We start from the raw sequence: 19135 nt of genomic DNA on the forward strand, positions 1-19135 counted from the left end.
TTTGCAGCTACCACTTCTGCAGGAAGGTTATTCCATGCATCCACTACTCTCTCAGTAAAGTAATACTTCCTCATATTACTTTTAAACCTTTGCCCCTCTAATTTAAAACTGTGTCCTCTTGTGGTAGTTTTTCTTCTTTTAAATATGCTCTCCTCCTTTACCGAGTTGATTCCCTTTATGTATTTAAAAGTTTCTATCATATCCCCTCTGTCTCTTCTTTCTTCCAAGCTATACATGTTAAGGTCCTTTAACCTTTCCTGGTAAGTTTTTTCCTGCAATCCATGTACTAGTTTAGTAGCTCTTCTCTGAACTCTCTCTAGAGTATCTATATCCTTCTGGAGATATGGCCTCCAGTACTGCGCACAATACTCCAAGTGAGGTCTCACCAGTGTTCTGTACAGCGGCATAAGCACTTCTCTCTTTCTACTGCTTATACCTCTCCCTATACATCCAAGCATTCTGCTGGCATTTCGTGCTGCTCTATTACATTGTCTTCCCACCTTTAAGTCTTCTGAAATAATTACTCCTAAATCCCTTTCCTCAGATACTGAGGTCAGGACTGTGTCAAATATTCTATATTCTGCCCTTGGGTTTTTACGTCCCAGGTGCATTATCTTGCACTTATCCACATTAAATTTCAGTTGCCAGAGTTCTGACCATTTTTCTAGTTTTCCTAAATCCTTTTCCATTTGGCGTTTCCCTCCAGGAACATCAACCCTGTTACATATCTTTGTGTCATCAGCAAAAAGACAAACCTTACCATCGAGGCCTTTTGCAATATCACTTATGAAGATATTAAACAAAATTGGTCCCAGTACAGATCCCTGAGGTACCCCACTGGTAACATGACCTTGTTCTGAATGTTCTCCATTGACTACAACCCTCTGTTGTCTGTCACTCAGCCACTGCCTAATCCACTCAACAATATGGGAGTCCATGCTCAATGACTGCAGTTTATTGATAAGTCTTCTATGTGGGACAGTGTCAAAAGCCTTACTAAAATCTAGATATGCAATGTCTACTGCACCTCCACCGTCTATTATTTTAGTCACCCAGTCAAAAAAGTCTATAAGATTTGTTTGACATGATCTCCCTGAAGTAAACCCATGTTGTTTTTCATCTTGCAATCCATGGGATTTAAGATGTTCCACAATCCTATCCTTTAATAGGGTTTCCATTAATTTGCCTACTATTGATGTCAGACTCACTGGTCTATAGTTGCTCGATTCCTCCCTACTACCTTTCTTGTGAATGGGCACGACATTTGCCAATTTCCAATCTTCCGGGACGACTCCTGTTGCTAATGATTGGTTAAATAAATCTGTTAATGGTTTTGCCAGCTCACCACTAAGCTCTTTTAATAATTTTGGGTGTATCTCATCAGGACCCTGTGACTTATTTGTCTTCACTTTAGACAGCAATCTTAGAACGTCTTCCTCTGTAAAGACACATGCATCAAACGATTCATTAGTCATCCTTTCAAGTGGAGGTCCTTCTCCTTCTTTTTCTTCTGTAAAAACTGAACAGAAGTATTCATTAAGGCAGTCGGCTAGCCCTTTATTCTCTTCTACATACCTTCCGTCCTTTGTTTTTAATTTAGTTATTCCTTGTTTTAATTTCCTTTTTTCATTTATATATCTGAAGAATGTCTTATCCCCCTTTTTCATAGACTGAGCTAGTTTTTCTTCTGCCTGCGCTTTAGAAGTTCTTATAACTTGCTTGGCCTCTTTCTGCCTAATCTTGTAGATTTCCTTATCTTCATTGCTCTGGGTTTTTTTATAATTACAAAATGCTAGCTTTTTATTTTTAATGATTTGGGCCACTTCTGCTGAGTACCACAGTGGTCTCTTCCTTTTTTTGCTTTTACTGACAAGTCTAATGCACTTTTCTGTTGCCTTCAATAATGCACCTTTTAAGTAGTCCCATTTCTCCTGGACTCCATGTAATCCGTTCCAGTCTGATAAGGACTCATTTATGACTAATTTCATTTTTGAAAAGTCTGTTTTTCTAAAATCTAAAACTTTTGTTTTTGTGTGGTGCGACTCTTTCACAGTTCTTATATTAAACCACACTGACTGGTGATCACTGGATCCCAAGGTTTCGCCTACAATGACATCATATACCGAATCCCCATTTGTGAATACCAGATCCAAAATGGCCTCCCTCCGGGTTGGCTCCTCAACCACTTGTTGCAGAGACAACCCCAGTAGGGAATTTAGAATATCTGTACTCCTGGTAGAACTTGCTATTTTGGTTTTCCAGTTTATATCTGGAAGATTGAAATCTCCCATAATGATAACTTCTCCTTTCATTGTCATTTTAGCTATTTCTTCAACTAGTAGATCATCTAGTTCTTTAACTTGACCAGGTGGTCTATATATCACACCTACACGAGTTACTGCATGATTAGCAAACTGCAACGTAACCCAAACTGACTCTATGTTGGCCTCACCAACTTGTATTAGGTTAGATTTAATGCTATCTTTCACATACAGGGCCACTCCTCCTCCTTTCTTGCCTTCTCTGTCTCTTCTGTATAAAGAGTACCCTGGTATGGTTATGTCCCAGTCATTTCTTTCATTAAACCATGTCTCCGTAACAGCCACTAAATCTACATTCTCAGATGCCATAATTGACCCAAGTTCATTGATTTTTTTACCTAAACTGCGAGCATTTGTAGACAGGACTCTGAGCTTATCATTTCTTAACCTCTGTGCTTCTGACCTGTTCTGGCATTGTTTCGGGGGGCAATTGGACTCTTGTAATTCCACTCTTTTGCCCCCCCTTCCTAGTTTAAATACTCTTTAGCAAATTCTTGGAGTTGTTCACTAAGTACATTTGTTCCTTTGAGAGAAAGATGCAAACCATCTTTTTTGTACAGTTCCTTTCTATTCCAAGTAGAGCTATCATGAGAAACAAAGCCAAATCCTTGCTCTTGACACCATTTACTAAGCCATATGTTGAACTCCTTTATGCGCCTCTGCCTATCATTCTGAACATTATGCACAGGCAGAACTTCAGAAAATGAAATGGTGGATGCAAAATCCTGTACGTCATTTCCAAGTGTGATAAAAGATTTTTTCACCTCTGACACTTCATTGCAAGCCAGGTCATTTGTCCCTAGATGGACAAGAACATCCACGTCCCCTTCCTGCTTTGCTTGCTTAACAATATTAATAATACGTCTTCTATCTCGTCTAGCAGTAGCACCAGGGAGACATCTCACAAAACCATTTTCTTTAAGCTCCACACTTCTTATGATTGAATCACCCAGCAACAGCTGCTTCCTTTGAGACTTCACTTTATCTTTTTTGTCCTTGGCTGCAGTCTTGCATACCTTAGACATAGGAGTCGATGGTTTCTCACCCTCTGTGCTTGAGTCCATATCCATGTTGTCCTTACATTCTGAGAGTGCTGCAAATGAATTTTGGAGAACCACCGACTGTGGGACATATCTTCTATCCACCACTCTAAGTCTTCCTGAACCTACAGTAACCCATCTGCCATTTCTGGGGGTCCTCTGTGGCAGTGGCATTGCAGCAGTCCCAGCTGGAGTTTGTTTAACAGATAATTTAAATATCTCTGATTTCAAAAATGCAATTTCCTGCTGCAGTAAGGAGAATTGTCTACAGATCTGACAGCATCCGAATCTCCAAAGAGTGGAACATGAAATAAATGCAAAACAATTCCTGCACTGAACCAAGTCTGCCATTTTAAAGAGGAGAGAAAAAAAAAAAGAAAAGAAGAAAATTTGTAAATTTAAGTCAAACAAATCTTACCTTTTTTTTTTTTTTTACCCACCTTCCAGCCTACCTCCTGACTATCTCCTGCAATATCTCATTCACTGTACTTAAAATGTTGTACTTGCAATGGTGTACTTGCAGCTAATGAATTAGACCAGCTAATGAGTATTTCTCTATATATACACACTCCTTCACAGCTCCTCCCCCAGCAAAAATTGTAACACCTTAATGGGCTAGTCTCATTAGCAAATGCACAATAGCAGACACCTGACCAAATTCCTTTCCTCTTCTCAAGCAATGGTCAGCAAAAGAAACACAGATGAGTTGGTTGCAAACTCCAAGCCAATTTCTTTCAGTATCTCTTCAGTCTCCTGCAATATCTCATTCACTGTACTTAAAATGTTGTACTTGCAATGGTGTACTTGCAGCTAATGAATTTGACCATCAGGGAGGAAGCCTGCTGGATCGTGAATTAAATACATTTTCTTCTGTTAGATTACACTTAGACAAAACCATAATTATAACTCTACATATGCATAGGGGGCATTTAATTTAATTGGCCTCTTAACTGAGATCTGTAAATATAAGTAAATGGACATCACAAGATAATTAAATATTTGCCTGGGCTGTTCACGATTATGTTGCATTTAATTAAATAGCAATCAAGCCATTTTACATTTCTAGATCCATATGAAATCTATCACAAAAGAAACGTGAAGGCTGCCATACTCACTCTGAAAATGCTAGTTGTCTGGCTGCCATGCTAACCCTGTTTTAATCTTCAGAGTTTATAAGCCAGAACAAGTATGCAGATCTAGGCTTCTGGCTTTTCTCAAATTTTCCTTATCTTCAAACTTGTGGATCAGTAACTAAGTCAATGGCCAGGTAACTAGCATTCAAAAGCAGGTCAACGATGACCGCCCCCATATTTTCTTTCTGCTTTAAATCGTATACGTACTTTCATTTTTCATATATTTACTATTCATTTCCATTACAGAGCTATCTGGGGTGCTTCATCAGTGTCACGTCCTGGCTTCAGAAATGGTCCATTTCATTCATCAGATGCAGTATTATATCACATTTGAGGTACATTTTTGTTTTATGTTTGGCTTTGGTATTAATGTTCACCCCTCTTTGAATTGTGGTTTACCCTGATCATGTTTTCCTTAGGTTCTGGAATGCTCATGGGATGAACTATGGAACAAAGTGCAGCAAGCACAGGATTTGGATCACATCATTGCAGCTCATGAGGTGTTTTTGGATACAATCATTTCTCGCTGTCTACTTGACAGTGACTCAAGAGTAGGTTTACTTTTTGTTATATACATTTGTTTATGAAAAACAGCAAAACCGTTTATTTAAGGTAGTTTCTACCCACATTACAATTTGCTAGCAAATAAACGTGGAGGCAAATTTAAAAAAAATATATCCTGTGGTGGTTAGGAGTTTATAGTGTCTTTCCTGGCTGAAAAAAATGAACACTGTTGTGCTAGGTTTCCATCATCTATGTACATTCGCATTATTCTCCCTTAAATTAGCCTTAGTTAATAAATGACTTGGTGATCCTGTCCTTTCCCTGCTTATGGTCTTCGTTACGGGTCTGGGATGACAACACTATACAGCCTCTATACAGATTGCGTACCTCTTTAGGCGTTGTCGGAATCTGGAAGCTATGCTGCTTCATTGTATGTGCATACTCTGCTCTGGCAATGCTATTTTGCATTGTACCTGCCCTCCCCTCACTGCACGGGCTCCTCCCCTGCTTCCTTCCTGTGAATGAACTCTGAGGTGGCCTCCCCTCACTGCACGGGCTCCTCCCCTGCTTCCTTCCTGTGAATGAACTCTGAGGTGGCCTCCCCTCACTGCACGGGCTCCTCCCCTGCTTCCTTCCTGTGAATGAACTCTGAGATGGCCTCCCCTCACTGCACGGGCTCCTCCCCTGCTTCCTTCCTGTGAATGAACTCTGAGGTGGCCTCCCCTCACTGCACGGCTTCTCCCCTGCTTCCTTCCTGTGAATGAACTCTGAGGTGGCCTCCCCTCACTGCACGGGCTCCTCCCCTGCTTCCTTCCTGTGAATGAACTCTGAGGTGGCCTCCCCTCACTGCACGGCTCCTCCCCTGCTTCTTTCCTGTGAATGAACTCTGAGGTGGCCTCCCCTCACTGCACGGGCTTCTCCCCTGCTTCTTTCCTGTGAATGAACTCTGAGGTGGCCTCCCCTCACTGCACGGGCTCCTCCCCTGCTTCCTTCCTGTGAATGAACTCTGAGGTGGCCTCCCCTCACTGCACGGGCTCCTCCCCTGCTTCCTTCCTGTGAATGAACTCTGAGGTGGCCTCCCCTTACTGCACGGGCTCCTCCCCTGCTTCTTTCCTGTGAATGAACTCTGAGGTGGCCTCCCCTCACTGCACGGGCTCCTCCCCTGCTTCTTTCCTGTGAATGAACTCTGAGGTGGCCTCCCCTTACTGCACGGGCTCCTCCCCTGCTTCTTTCCTGTGAATGAACTCTGAGGTGGCAATGTCATTACTCTTATGATCTTACCCATCAGGTGATTCTCCTCCTGCCACTCACCAGCAAATTGATAGGCAATGGTAATTTTACGTCTCTGCTTCCTAATTTAAATTGGCACTCACCACCAATGTTTAAGGGACATTTTTTTGAAGGGAAAATTAAAGCAACCCCAAAAGTTTTGTCATTTTTTTCTTATATTTAGTAAAAATCACATGGTTAATAAATACCACCTAAAGAAAGCTCTATATGTCTTGGAAAATAATTGAAAATTCATTTTGAAACAGTGCTGCAGGCCAAGTATTCGCCAGTCAAATTCTCACAGCACTGAAAATGTGCATCCTAACCTTTTTGCAGGTTTTTTTTTTTTCTTTTTCATCCCTTGAGGGTCACAAGAAGCCTTTAACCTTTATGTTATAGTGCCACCTACAGAATTGAATACTGGAAAACAAAAACCCTAGGATAAACCTTCCTACTACCAGCATGCCTCCGTTTATTTGTAATAGGAAACAGCTCTGCTTTATTAAAGACTAACGTATCTTAATTTTACAGTACAGAACACAGGCTGAATATTCTTAGACCCTGGGCTATAGGCTGCTACCTTCAGATAAATTGACACTGGCAAAGCTTTAGGTGATGGATCTCTTCTCACTTATTGAGAACTTTCTTTGCTTAACTGGTTCTTATTAACTTAAAATTCTTCAATTAACTCTTCACTGTTTTCTACTATAACAATGGAAGTTGTGCATCTGGATTGGTGCAACCTCAGTAATACTTTGAGAACTGTATGAAGACCTCACACTGTGGGGACAGCCTACAATGTTGCTTTTGGCACTGGATTCTGCTTGAGTGCTCACCTTGACACAGAGTGCAGCAAGTGTGGTTAGCCTCAGGGTGCTATAGAGCTCCAGGATTGTGATCCAACCTTATGGTTCCTAGACCCTGTAGACCCATCTGGGCCTATGCCCACCTTGACAGATTAAGCCTGGATCTACAGTATACATGGACCCGCAATGTATAAAGGTTCATCCTGTTATTGGACCAATAACTGTAGCCTTATAAACATTTGTGTGGCTTAACATCTCCACTACTTGCAGTTCACTCAAAAAGTGTGTATGACTAGGTGTTACATCACACCACAGGAAGCACTACTACCACCATGTCCACCCAGAGCACTCATAGATACTCCTCCTGCCTTTTTGCCGAGAGGACTTTGCTACAGGATCGTTGACATCTGGGTTGCTATGTATGCTTTTATTGACACGCTTGCCCCATTTCTGCACCTTATTCTATGAGTACCCCACAGGGGAGTTCCCACACTTATAGTAATGGCGTAAACCAGGTACAAAGGAACTGTGGCAAAAACGTACTCTGACAGGTTGCCAAACACTCAAATTGCATAGAGTGACAATTCTTTCCTTGCACCTAAGCAGGGCCCTATTTTTAACATCTGCGTATCCAATTCTAGCTATATCTCAGGCACGTAAAAAGCAGCCTTTCTGACCAAGGCAGATTTTTCTGTAATTGTCAGATATTCTTGGACTGCTAACAGGACATTGAAGAAAACCCAGATTCGGTGTTGGAGGCAGCTGCAGAAGATTTCTCAACTCCAAGCTCCTATACACCTGATGCTAAAGCCTCAAGCAATATGCTTGCCAATTTAGATGTGCCCAATTCTGCTGTGCGAAAAAGCCTCAGTGTAGTCACATTTGATTCTCCTTCATCTCGACATGTCCTCCTCATTACAAAGAGACCAGAAAAGTCTAAAAAGGCCTTTTTTTGCCTTTTTCATAGGCTCTCTCTGCTCTTTCAGAGCCAGCCCTGCAACCAACTATTGCTGCAATTTTTTTTGGCAAACTGCAGCTAATTGGACTAGGGCAAAGAACTAACAGGATCGTGCCTTCCAGGACTGAGCCCTTCACATTTACTTTTCTGGTGCCGTAGAACAAGTCATGATATAAATCTTGGGAATGTCTCCCATTTCTATCCATATGCGCAGAATGCTATAGCCAAAAGCCTGTTTAGGTGAAGCTGCCTGTAAAAGATGCCTCACTTGTGTGCCCTGTGAGGGAGGATGTCCCTTTGGATGTCACTGGAGGAAAGGTCATGTTTCCTCATTGGAAAGTTTCAAAACCCCCCATCTTTAGGGGGTTCTACCTTCTCAAACAGCAGAGCACCCCATCTCTCTCTTCAGGCTTCATCTTCAAAGACTAAATTCAGCTTTTCCTATTGGAGCAAGACTTGGAACCCTCTCATGTGATTTTCAGGGACTTTGAAAGTGTACTTGCAGCATAGGCCTCATAAATGTATACTTCAAGTATAATTTTGCAGGTTGGTGGTTACGGTATTGACTACATGATAACGCTACCCCCATGTATTCTTAAATGCATGATTTGTTAGTGTATATACATAGATTAAACTGAGTTCATTTTTCTGTTAGATTAATATTTTATGTATTCTTCTTATTTTGTCATGAATACATATACAGGTTGTTTACTTAAGCTGTAATCCTTGTGCAAGTCTTCTCACATCTAGTAAATTCCAGGTACTTCTGGGTGACCTACCATTGCCTGTGATATGTAGGTTTATTGGTACTCTGTTCCAGACACCTATCACATGAGTTGGTAGACCTATCTTTTTATGATATAGTCCCAATACATGGGGCAGCTCTAATGAGAATGGATCTCATTATATTGTGTTTATGTAATGCAATTAACCATACAGTAGAGTTTCAGGTGTGGTAATGCAGCAGTGGGGGCAGTATGAAAATTATAATTACCGTATTTATCGGTGTATAACACGCATCGGCGTATATCACGCACTTACATTTTAGGGGAGAAATTTTAGGAAAAAAGCTGAAATTTAAAATAAACAGCTTTGAACTCAGAACATTTTTTTTAATCAAATGTAGTCTCACCAGTGCCCACGAATGCAGCTTCATCAGCGCAGTGCCCACTAATGCAGCCTCATCAGTGAAGTGCCCACGAATGCAGCCTCCCCAGCGCAGTGCCCATAATTGCAGCCTCTCCAGCGCAGTGCCCATAATTGCAGCCTCGCCAGTGCCCATAATTGCAGCCTCGCCAGCGCCATTGCCCATAATTGCAGCCTCACCAGCACCCATAATTGCAGCATTACCAGCGCCCATAATTGCAGTCTCGCCAGTGACACTATCCAAATCACTTTTAAAAAAGTCTAGGAAGCAGCGCCAAGAGGTAGAAGGGGGCGGGCGGCGCAGAGGAGAAGGAAAGATGCGCTGTCATCGGAAGTCCCGGCGCCTATGATAGACGTCGGCATAGGAGGCAGGACTTCTGATGACAATCCGTCCTTCCTTCTCCTCGGCGCTGCCCGCCCCCTTCTACCTCTCGGCGCTGCTTCCTGGACTTTTTTTTTTTTTTATATCGGCGTATAACACGCACTGTTACTTTTTCCTCCATTTTTAGTAGGAAAAAGTGCGCGTTATACGCCAATAAATACGGTATATAGTGAAATGCAGTTTGTTGGAGCTCAATATTAGCAATAAAAAAAACAACCCTTCTTAGTTAAACTATCTGGATAGAGTTCCACTTTGTTAAAACATTTCATTTATCTTAAAACAAAATGTTATTGGGGTTGGTTTAGACTTTTTTTTTCTGCATAAGAAGCACATGGACATTTTTTTTTGTTTTCTTTTAACAGAAAGTACATGGACAGTGTTTAAAGTAGAACTACACTTCATCTGAGCACAAACCATTGATGCTATTGATGCTGTTTAATTCATTTTTAATATTCAAAGCAAACTTCCCCATCCATCCATCCATCCATGTCTCCATGCTTTATTCTGTTGAGAAATCACTTTGAAAAATACTCCCTAGCATTTCTGGCCATGGGCATCTTGAGTAAGGGCAGATGATTAATTTAGCATTTACTTTCTGGAATCAGTGTTCATTTCATTGACGAAAACATTTTCATCAGCAGCCTTTACACAGTGACGGAAACTAAATGAAACCTACACCACATTTTCGTCCTCTGACAAAAAGTTTGACGAATATCAATTCCGTTTTTGTTAACAAACGAATCTGTGGGGACGGAAAGTTTACCCTTGTGAACTTGAGGTTTCCACAGAGCTTCTGCTCCCAGCAAGCAAGTAACTCAAGTCCATACCATGCTTAGCAGCAGTTAGCAGCAGTTAGCAGCACTGTGCAGCCGGCATTACAGGCCTCCGAGACTTCTCAGAGGACCCTCCAGAGCAGCACTATGTACATTTACAAGCCTCCTGGCGAGAGTCCCACTCCTGACAACTGTCCAGAGCAGGGAGCACTGTAAGTGTGTACATTACAATTACAAGCCCCTCCCCAGACCACCGTCCATCCAGAGCACTCCTCTGACCAGTGGCCACCGGCATCCAGAGCACTGTGCATTACAGGCCTCCCCTCAGGCCTGACACCACCATCCAGCACTATGCAGTATTGCAGGCCTCCTCAGACCACCGTCAAGAGCACTGTGCAGCATTATAGGCTGCCTCAGACCACCGTCCAGAGCACAGTGCAGCTTTACAGGCCTCTCCGACTACCGTTTAGAGCACCTTGCAGCATTACAAGCCTCCTTAGACCATCCAGAGCACTATACCTATTACAGGCCTCCTCAGACCATCCGGAGTGGCTAAATCTGTGTCTGTGAGTTTGATCAAACCTTAATACCATAAATAATGTATTATTTATAATAAATTTTCTTCAAGAATATATAATGAGTTTGCAAATTCTAGAGAAATGCTTAAATAGTGCATTACAATTTAATTAAACCTATTCAATTTTAGTTGACTAAACTATAGTAGATATTTTAGTTGACTAAATATGGCTAAAACTAAAACAAACTAAAATAAAATGGGACTAAAATGGCATTTTAGACAAAAGACTATGACTAAAACTAAATCAAAATTTGATGCCAAAATTAACACTGCCTGGAATCAACCCCACCCTTGGCTGCAAGCAGGAGCGGGTGGGCTTTGCTGAGCTAACCCCTGCCCCCCTCCTGAAGGCTCCTTAGATGTATGACATAATTTGCCTAGGCATACAAACCAGAAAGTAACTGAAGAAAAGTAAAAATAACGTTTTTAAACAAGAAAATATGATATACTTTCAAATCCATTTATTAATGCTAGCAGCATAAGGATTAAAAATATTCAATGTTGATTGAGAGAGTGAAGTTCCGCTTTAACATGGATTCTAAGGGCCCTAGTTCCCACCAGTGCAGTGTGTTCCAGTGCAATCAATAAAAGTAGAAAACATTTCCTTTTTTTTTTTTTTATGTATGAAGCATGGAAACGTACATGTCCTCAATTATCCTCAACTGAGAAGAAGAAGAAAAAATTGGGAAAAAAATGCAGTGGAATGCATCAAATACCCATTAAAACGGTGCATGCAGAAACACATCCAGAACTCAGAAATTATGGTGTGAACTGGCCCTTAGGTTATCGTTACTGACTAGCATGATTTAAATGCTTTATTGTTCATTAATGCTGAATTTCATCACCCACATGTAAAGGTTGATTGGTTACCACTTTCTGCTTTTGGTGAAGTAACATTTATAATCCAATTCTTTCTTTCCAGGCCCTACTAAATCAACTTCGTGCTGTGTTTGACCAGATAATTGAGTTTCAGAATGCCCAGGATGCAATGTATAGGGCTTCCCTTGAAGAGTTACAACGAAGGTTGCAATTTGAGGAACGAAAAAAAGAGCGAGAATCAGAGGTATGACTTCTAGAAAGTGTAATTCAACGGTTTTGTCATGGTTTACAGAGAAGGTTGGGCTGTTATTTAAAGTATTTTTATTGTAAGGGAAAGCCCATGTGTCTTAGTTCACCAAGTGGTAGACCTTTGTTTTTTTATAGTATTACTGACAAACAAATTGTTCATTTAACCACTTAAGCCCCAGAAGATTTTACCCCCTTCCTGACCAGGGCTTATTTTGCGTTTCGGCACTGCGTGACTTTAACGGACAATTGCATGGTCGTGCGACTCTGTACCTAAACAAATTTGATGTCCTTTTTTTTCCCACCAACAGAGCTTTCTTTTGGTGGTATTTGATCACCTGTGCGATTTTCTGATCAAGCGCTATAAACAAAAAAAGAGCGTCAATTTTGCAAAAATAACAATATTTTTCACATTTTTTTATATGAAATTCCCCCCCAAAAAAATGTAAAAATCAAAATTTTTTAACATTTTAGGCCAATTTGTTTTATGCTACCTATGTTTGGTAAAAAAAAAATCGCAAAAAGCGTATTTTGATTGGTTTGCACAAAAGTTAATGCGTTTACTGAGGGAAAGATTTTTGTCTTTTTTTTTTTTTTTTTTAACGAGTAATGGCCGCGATCTGCGATTTTTTTTTTTTTGCGGGATTGGGGCAGACAGATCGGACCCTTGACTGACATTTTTGACACTTTTGGGGTTACCAGTGACATTACTACAGTAATCAGTGCTATACATATCCACTGTTACTGTAAAAATGACACTGGCAGGGAAGGAGTTAACTTTATTTGAGAGGGAGGGGTTAAGTGTGTCCCTAGGGGCGTGATTCTTACTGTGATTGGATGTGGCTACTGGTGTAAGAACAGAGATCAACGGTACTACATAGTAGAACCGTGTGATCTCCATTCTTACACAGGGGAGAATGACAGGCGGCTGTGTTTATATTAGCCGCCTGCCTTTCTCCCGCTCTAACGGACGATCGTGAGTGCCCGGCGGACATCGGGTCCGCCAGGCACACGCAGGGGGGGGTCCGTGAGCGAGCAGGAGCGCTCCTCCAGCGGCGCGCGCTCGCTCCCTAGAGCCTCACAGGCTAGCGACGTAGACCTACGTCGCTTTGCCTGTGAGGGGCTGACTGCCGATGTAAATCGTCGTTAGGCAGTCGGCAAGTGGTTAAAAGAAACCTCTACTTTGTAAAAAAAAAGTATGGGAGGCTGACAATTCTCAGCAGATATTGGCTGTCTCCATTTTCAATCCTCCAGGAGTTGCTGAACTGGTACAATCAGATAAATTAGAATGGCAAATCGGGTAACTTGGAAGGTTTTAAAGCCACTTGGTTAGAATGCATTCCAGGCAACTACCATTTTCAGTGGAAGATGTCATCAATGCTAGTCTAAATATTTCCTTTATCTGCCTGTGCTTACTATTTACATTAGAAGCAGACTTACCAAAACTCATAAAATGCGCTGCTATTGCAGCCCAGAGACTGACTAGAGGTAAACACAAAATGTCTGCTGTACTTTTTTTTTTTTTTTTTTTTGATTCACTATGGATCTCTTTTGTAAAAGCTTTTTTCTCACGGTTTCAGAGTCGGTTTTATACTCTTAGTATGTAAAGCTCTTCTATTCTTAGTCCAACCCCTAGCACATTTTATAAAGGGGCATGCACTAACCTCTGTAGAACCTCCTTAAAACCAATGTGAAAGCTTTGATGGTTATTAAGCAAAGATGAAGTAGAGAGAGGATTATTAAAGAGGAAGTAAACCCTCCTCAGGAAGTTGTACCTATAGGTAAGCCTATGATAAGGCTTACCTATAGGTACTGTAAATATCTCCTAAACATGTACCGTTTAGGAGATATTTACCTTTAATGCAGCCAGTGACGTCACTGGCGCATGCGCTCTGAAGGAACGGCTGATCGTGCCGTTCCTTCAGAGCCCCGTGCCGTGACCGTCGGCTCCCGCGCGCGTGCGCAGGAGTGACGTCACCGCGGCTCCGGCCAATCAGATGACCGGATGCCGCGATCCCGGAAGACGAGCGACATGTCATGTCGCCCGTCATACAGTTAAGAGAGCGGCACGGCGGGGGCTCGTTCTAAGGTAAGTATTTCATAATGAGCTAGTATGCGATGCATACTAGCTCATTATGTCTTTCTCTTGCAGGTTGTAAAAAAAAAAAAATTTTTTTAAACAAGTTTACAACCTCTTTAAAACCGAAGGAAAAAAATGCAGTATTTTCCTGATGCAGTAATTCAGGAAATTACTGTATTATGGCCACTTATTGGAGCTTACGTCCATGGGAAATAAAAAATATTTCATAGCCATAGTATTATTGGGGTTATTCGTGAAAGTTGTGCGAATAGTAAAACACTGCATAGCATTTTTTTTTATAAAAAAAAAAACCCTAGGTCAGAAATTATCTGGGATGCCTGGATAGGAGAAGTGGTTTCAAGGGTCGAGTCATTGCTATTGTTGTATTGGTGGAAAGGTTTCAGGAGTTTTATGCCAGTCTATTCATTAAGAAGTAAATGCAAACTGCACTGGCTCGTATAAGCTCCTCGGTAACACTTTATTAAAGTATAGTGCTCCCAAAAGAACTTCATATAAATGCATGTCAAAAATCATCTATAAAATCCAAATCAACTGGCACAACTGTCAAGCTGATGGTGCTTAATAGCTAGCAATGAGCACTGCCTCAGTGACATATCCTGGCCTATGTGTTTCAAAGGTGAACCCACTTCATCAGAGTCTATCCTTCATTGTTCCAAAATCAAAAGGGGACAGACACTCTATCCTTGATCTAAAGGCCTTAAATGTCTTCATTCAAGTCCAAAAATGGTGTATGGAAATTAGGATCACATCTGTCTTAGCTGCACTTCTTTAGGCCTCTGTGGACTTGTGTGTGCCTTTTTTCCCAGTACATCAATGGTACCTGTGCTTTGCTGTAGGTGCTCAACACTACCAGCATGTGGCTTTACTATATGATCTATTGTCCTCACCCTGAGTGTTTACCAAGTTATTGGCTCAAGTGCTGCTAGCCTGCCAACACTCCCAAAATATCCCAGTTATTGGATACCTAGACAATCCCAGTCAGCACAAATACTGATCGACAATGTGATGCTGACAGTTTACACCTTAAAAAAGGTTTGGTTTGATCCTGAGCCTTTGGAAATCAGCACTGGAACCAACACATCACTTATCACAGTATCTGGTCTTGTCCTAGACGCATCCCAAGCCAGTGATTTCTTTCCAAGAAAAAAAACTTCTAGTTTTCAGTTCCCAAACTCTACTGCCCATTCCTGCAATTCTGCATGTTGCAGTTTTGGGACTGGTTGTAGCCTCTTTCGAGGCAGTACAATTTAAAGAATCTGTAAACCCAACATTTCATATTCCTGATATGAGCTTGCTCTACCATGTACTTGTATGAAAAAGTATCCTGACTCTTTGTTTTGTTTCCTTTGTGTAAAATCCCTGGTGTTCCTGCCAGTCCCTCTGCTTCCTTTTAAAAACTGGCCACATTAAGCAGAAGAACACGCTGTGGTCAGTTCTCTAGCTATGATGGAAACTTCTCCTGCTCTCCTCCAATATTTAGGCTTCACCTGACACACCCTCCTGCACAGCCTTTCACTGGGAAGATTAGTGTATTGCTATTCCTTCTCCCCAGCTCTTATGCAGCTGAGAACAGAGGGTATGTGATTCTTGTAAAAAAAGGTATTTATAATGTTTTTATATCTATACACAAACGTTTTGCCTTTTATTTCTATTTTAAACTAAATAGGTTGTTTTACAAGGTGAGGGTTTACAATCACTTTCATCTCTTTCACTCAAGGCCCCTACATTACAACATTCTTTCAACGTGGAACAAATCATTTCAGTCTCTAGACAAACCAGCTTCCTTGACACCAAAGTACAGGTTATCTCTAGCCTGGTGGCTCAGGAACCCAGGTTTAGAGTTGGGGAAACTTTTTTCTTCCACTGTCATGGAGGATTATCAGAATGGATGCCAGCCTGAAGGGCTGGAGGGAGTCCTACACACCTTGTTGTTGCAGAGGACCTGGTTGACAGAGGAATCTCATCTCCCTATCTACAATTGGATTTTTCTGATAAAGCTGGACACCCCATAACAGTAGCTTACATCAACCACTGGGGGGGGGGGGGTCCAAAAGTCTTGCCACAGCAAGGTAGAATGGGTTCTATTCTGGACAGAACTCCATGTTCCAGCCTTGTCCTCCATTCATATTCCAGGCATGGATAACTGGCAGTCAGACTTTCTCTGTCGACAACGACTCAGTCTGGAAAAATATGGTCCCTACATCTGGAAGTGTGTCAGCACCTGTACCACAGGTGTGAAACCCTGGACACAGGCCTCTTGGCCTCCCAGGTTCAGCAGCAAACTGGGCAGATTTGTCTCCAGATGCAGAGATCCTCTTATGGAAGCAGTAGATCAGTACAATCTGATCTGTGCCTTTTCTCCTCTATAACTCCTTCCTTGGCTACTCTACAGGTTTAAGATTGTAGAGGCGTTCTACTGATACTCCTGGCTCCGAAATGGTCTAGGTGGATGTAATACACTTACGCAATCAAACTTCTGGCAGCAACCTAGTTGACTTTTCCAGGTAAACTAGAACTTCTATAACAAGGACTGGCTTAACACTGCTTCATGGTTGCCAATTTCAATAGTACATAGTTGTTGAAGCTCAGGTCTTGAGACGGGTCTCTCTGATTTGATAGCTCCCATGCTTTTAAAAGCTAGGAAGTCTACTACTTCTATCGCACATAAAAGACTGACTGAATTTGGTGCAAGGACTGAAAATTTCACCCCAAGAAATATTCAGTGGGAACAATTATAACCTTTCCGCTATCAGGTCTCAGCATTTGGTCTCGAATACCATCAAGGGGAAAATCTCAGCCTTTGCTTTCTTATTCTAAAGACTGCTAGCCACTCATTTGTTGGTCCAGACTTTTGTACAGGGTGTCTTCAATGTGCCCCATCCTGTTAAACCTCTTTATGTGTGATTTACTGTAAATGTATTTCTGTTAGCACTTCAAAAACCACCTTTTCTGATAATACAATAAAGGACACAAGCTTCTTTCCTGCTTCAAACATTTTATTGGAGAACAAAGTAAACAGGTAACAACAATTGGTAAACAGTGACAAGATGAGTACAATCCATATGCGCTAACAGAATAATGGCTACAATAACCATGGGTCAAACCTAGGAGTAGGTGGATAAGAGGCAACCAGGGGAGCTGTGGCTGGAGATCTGCGACCGGCTTAGCCAACTCACAGGCACCCCATAAAGGGAACACTCTGTGCCCAAGTGGGGAGGCGCGGCCAAGCAGCAGGCGAAGCAAGGGCGAACAAGGAAACAGGCTTCTTTAAAGAAGCCTGTGTCTAAATCATTACAACTGGGTTCATATGCAGCTACTTTCGGGTGATTGGACACTGGCAAAAACCAGAAGGCGGCAGGGGACATAAACCTATAAAACCCTTCCCACTCCTGGGCAGCCTCATGGATCTCTTCTATATGGAGATTTTTCTGTCTCTGGATATGATTAAATCCAAAGATGATTCCCTTATCACTTTACTGCACAATTTGGTGGAATCCTTACAGAGCTTTTGGGGAGCCATATGTAGACTCCCCCCTGCTGGAAAATACAGGTTTGGCCTGTAATGTTGCACTGGATCCTGCTGTAAACCCTCCCCTTAGCATGTAGTACAATGGGAGGAGCTAACCGCAGTGTACTGTACAGATCCAGAGCTGTGGTCAGTCTGGTGCAAAGCCCATTTTCCAAAGACCCCCGCTTAGTTTTGCTGAATCTTGGAGATTATTAAAGGATGCACATCCAAAAACTTCTGTATATGTGATCTACTCCTAAAAGGGAGGGGGAAGGGTCATACCTAGCTGGCCAATGGCTTTTTTTGTTTGCCAGTTGTCTTTGGATAACTGAATTTTGTATCTCTTAATGAACTTCAAGTAACAGATTTTACAGTGAAAGCAAGCCTATTTCCAATCATTGTATTGTATTTACTGGCCTACTTTCATTTTAAATAAGGGGGGGGGGGGGGGACCGCACTATAGTAAAATCAATGTCTCTGTTGTGGTGTATCATAAAAATCGAATTCAATACAGCAGGAGAAGTGAGACCTGTAAAGCACTTTATTTTGATTATATATGCACTATAGAGTATAGACTATAGTGTGCAGCGTGATAATAGGTCTCACTTCTCCTGCTATATTGCTTTTGATTTTTTTTTTTTTTTTTTTTTGATAAACCCCAATAATCAAGTTGATTTTCCCAGAGTGCGTACATCCTTATTTTTACATATGGTATACTTACTATGTTACTGTTCTTTTTAGGGAAAGTGGGGAGTTACAGAAGCTGAAGAGGAAGAAGAAAATAAAAGGGTTTTGGAATTTCAAGAATCCATTCCAAAAATGCGTTCTCAACTACGAATTCTCACTCATTTCTATCAGGTAAAAATCGGTTTGATAGGTACATGACATCTTATATTTATGTACTGATTTATGTAGCTATCATGTGCATTGATATAAGTACACTTTTTGTGCCCTTGGAACAAAAATCAAACTTACAGGAATGAGTGCTTTGCTTTTCTTTTCCTCAGATAATTTAGTGCAGTTGACTGTTTTCTTTTTTTCACCCATCTTCCCTTTCTATAGATATACAGTGCATCCAAACAGTATTCACAGTACTTCACTTTTTCTACATTTTGTTATGTTACAGCCTTATTCCAAAATTGATTTAATTCATTATTTTCCTCAAAATTCTACAAACAATATCCCATAATGACAACGTGAAAGAAGTTTGTTTAAATTCTTTGCAAATTTATTAAAAATAAAAAACAAAAACATCCCATGTACATAAGTATTCACAGCCTTTGCCATGATGCTAAAAATTTAGCTCAGGTGCATCCTGTTTCCACTGATCATCCTTGAGATGTTTCTGGAACTTGATTGGAGTCCACCTGTAGTAAATTCAGTTGATTGGACAGGATTTGGAAAGGCACACACCTGTCTATATAAGGTCCCACAGTTTACAGTGCATGTCAGAGCACAAACCAAGTAATGAAGTCCAAGGAATTGTCTGTAGACCTCCAAGACAGGATTGTATGGAGGCACAGATCTGGGGAAGGGTACAGAAACATGTCTG

The 19135-nt window shown here is 41.4% G+C and overlaps 1 protein-coding gene across 1 annotated transcript in view; it reads left to right on the forward strand.

Moving 5' to 3' along the window:
* TUBGCP3 (tubulin gamma complex component 3) overlaps positions 1–19135 on the forward strand; it is a 237541-nt gene that overhangs the window by 200648 nt on the left and 17758 nt on the right. Inside the window, exons 18-21 of the mRNA XM_082245180.1 lie at positions 4741–4829; positions 4914–5045; positions 11832–11972; positions 18325–18441. Coding sequence (XP_082101306.1) covers positions 4741–4829; positions 4914–5045; positions 11832–11972; positions 18325–18441 — 479 coding nt within the window. The remainder of the gene's footprint in view (positions 1–4740; positions 4830–4913; positions 5046–11831; positions 11973–18324; positions 18442–19135) is intronic.

The sequence above is a fragment of the Pelophylax lessonae genome (assembly GCF_965119305.1).
Source record: "Pelophylax lessonae genome assembly, chromosome: 2".
In the NCBI taxonomy this organism is placed as follows: Eukaryota; Metazoa; Chordata; class Amphibia; order Anura; family Ranidae; genus Pelophylax; species Pelophylax lessonae.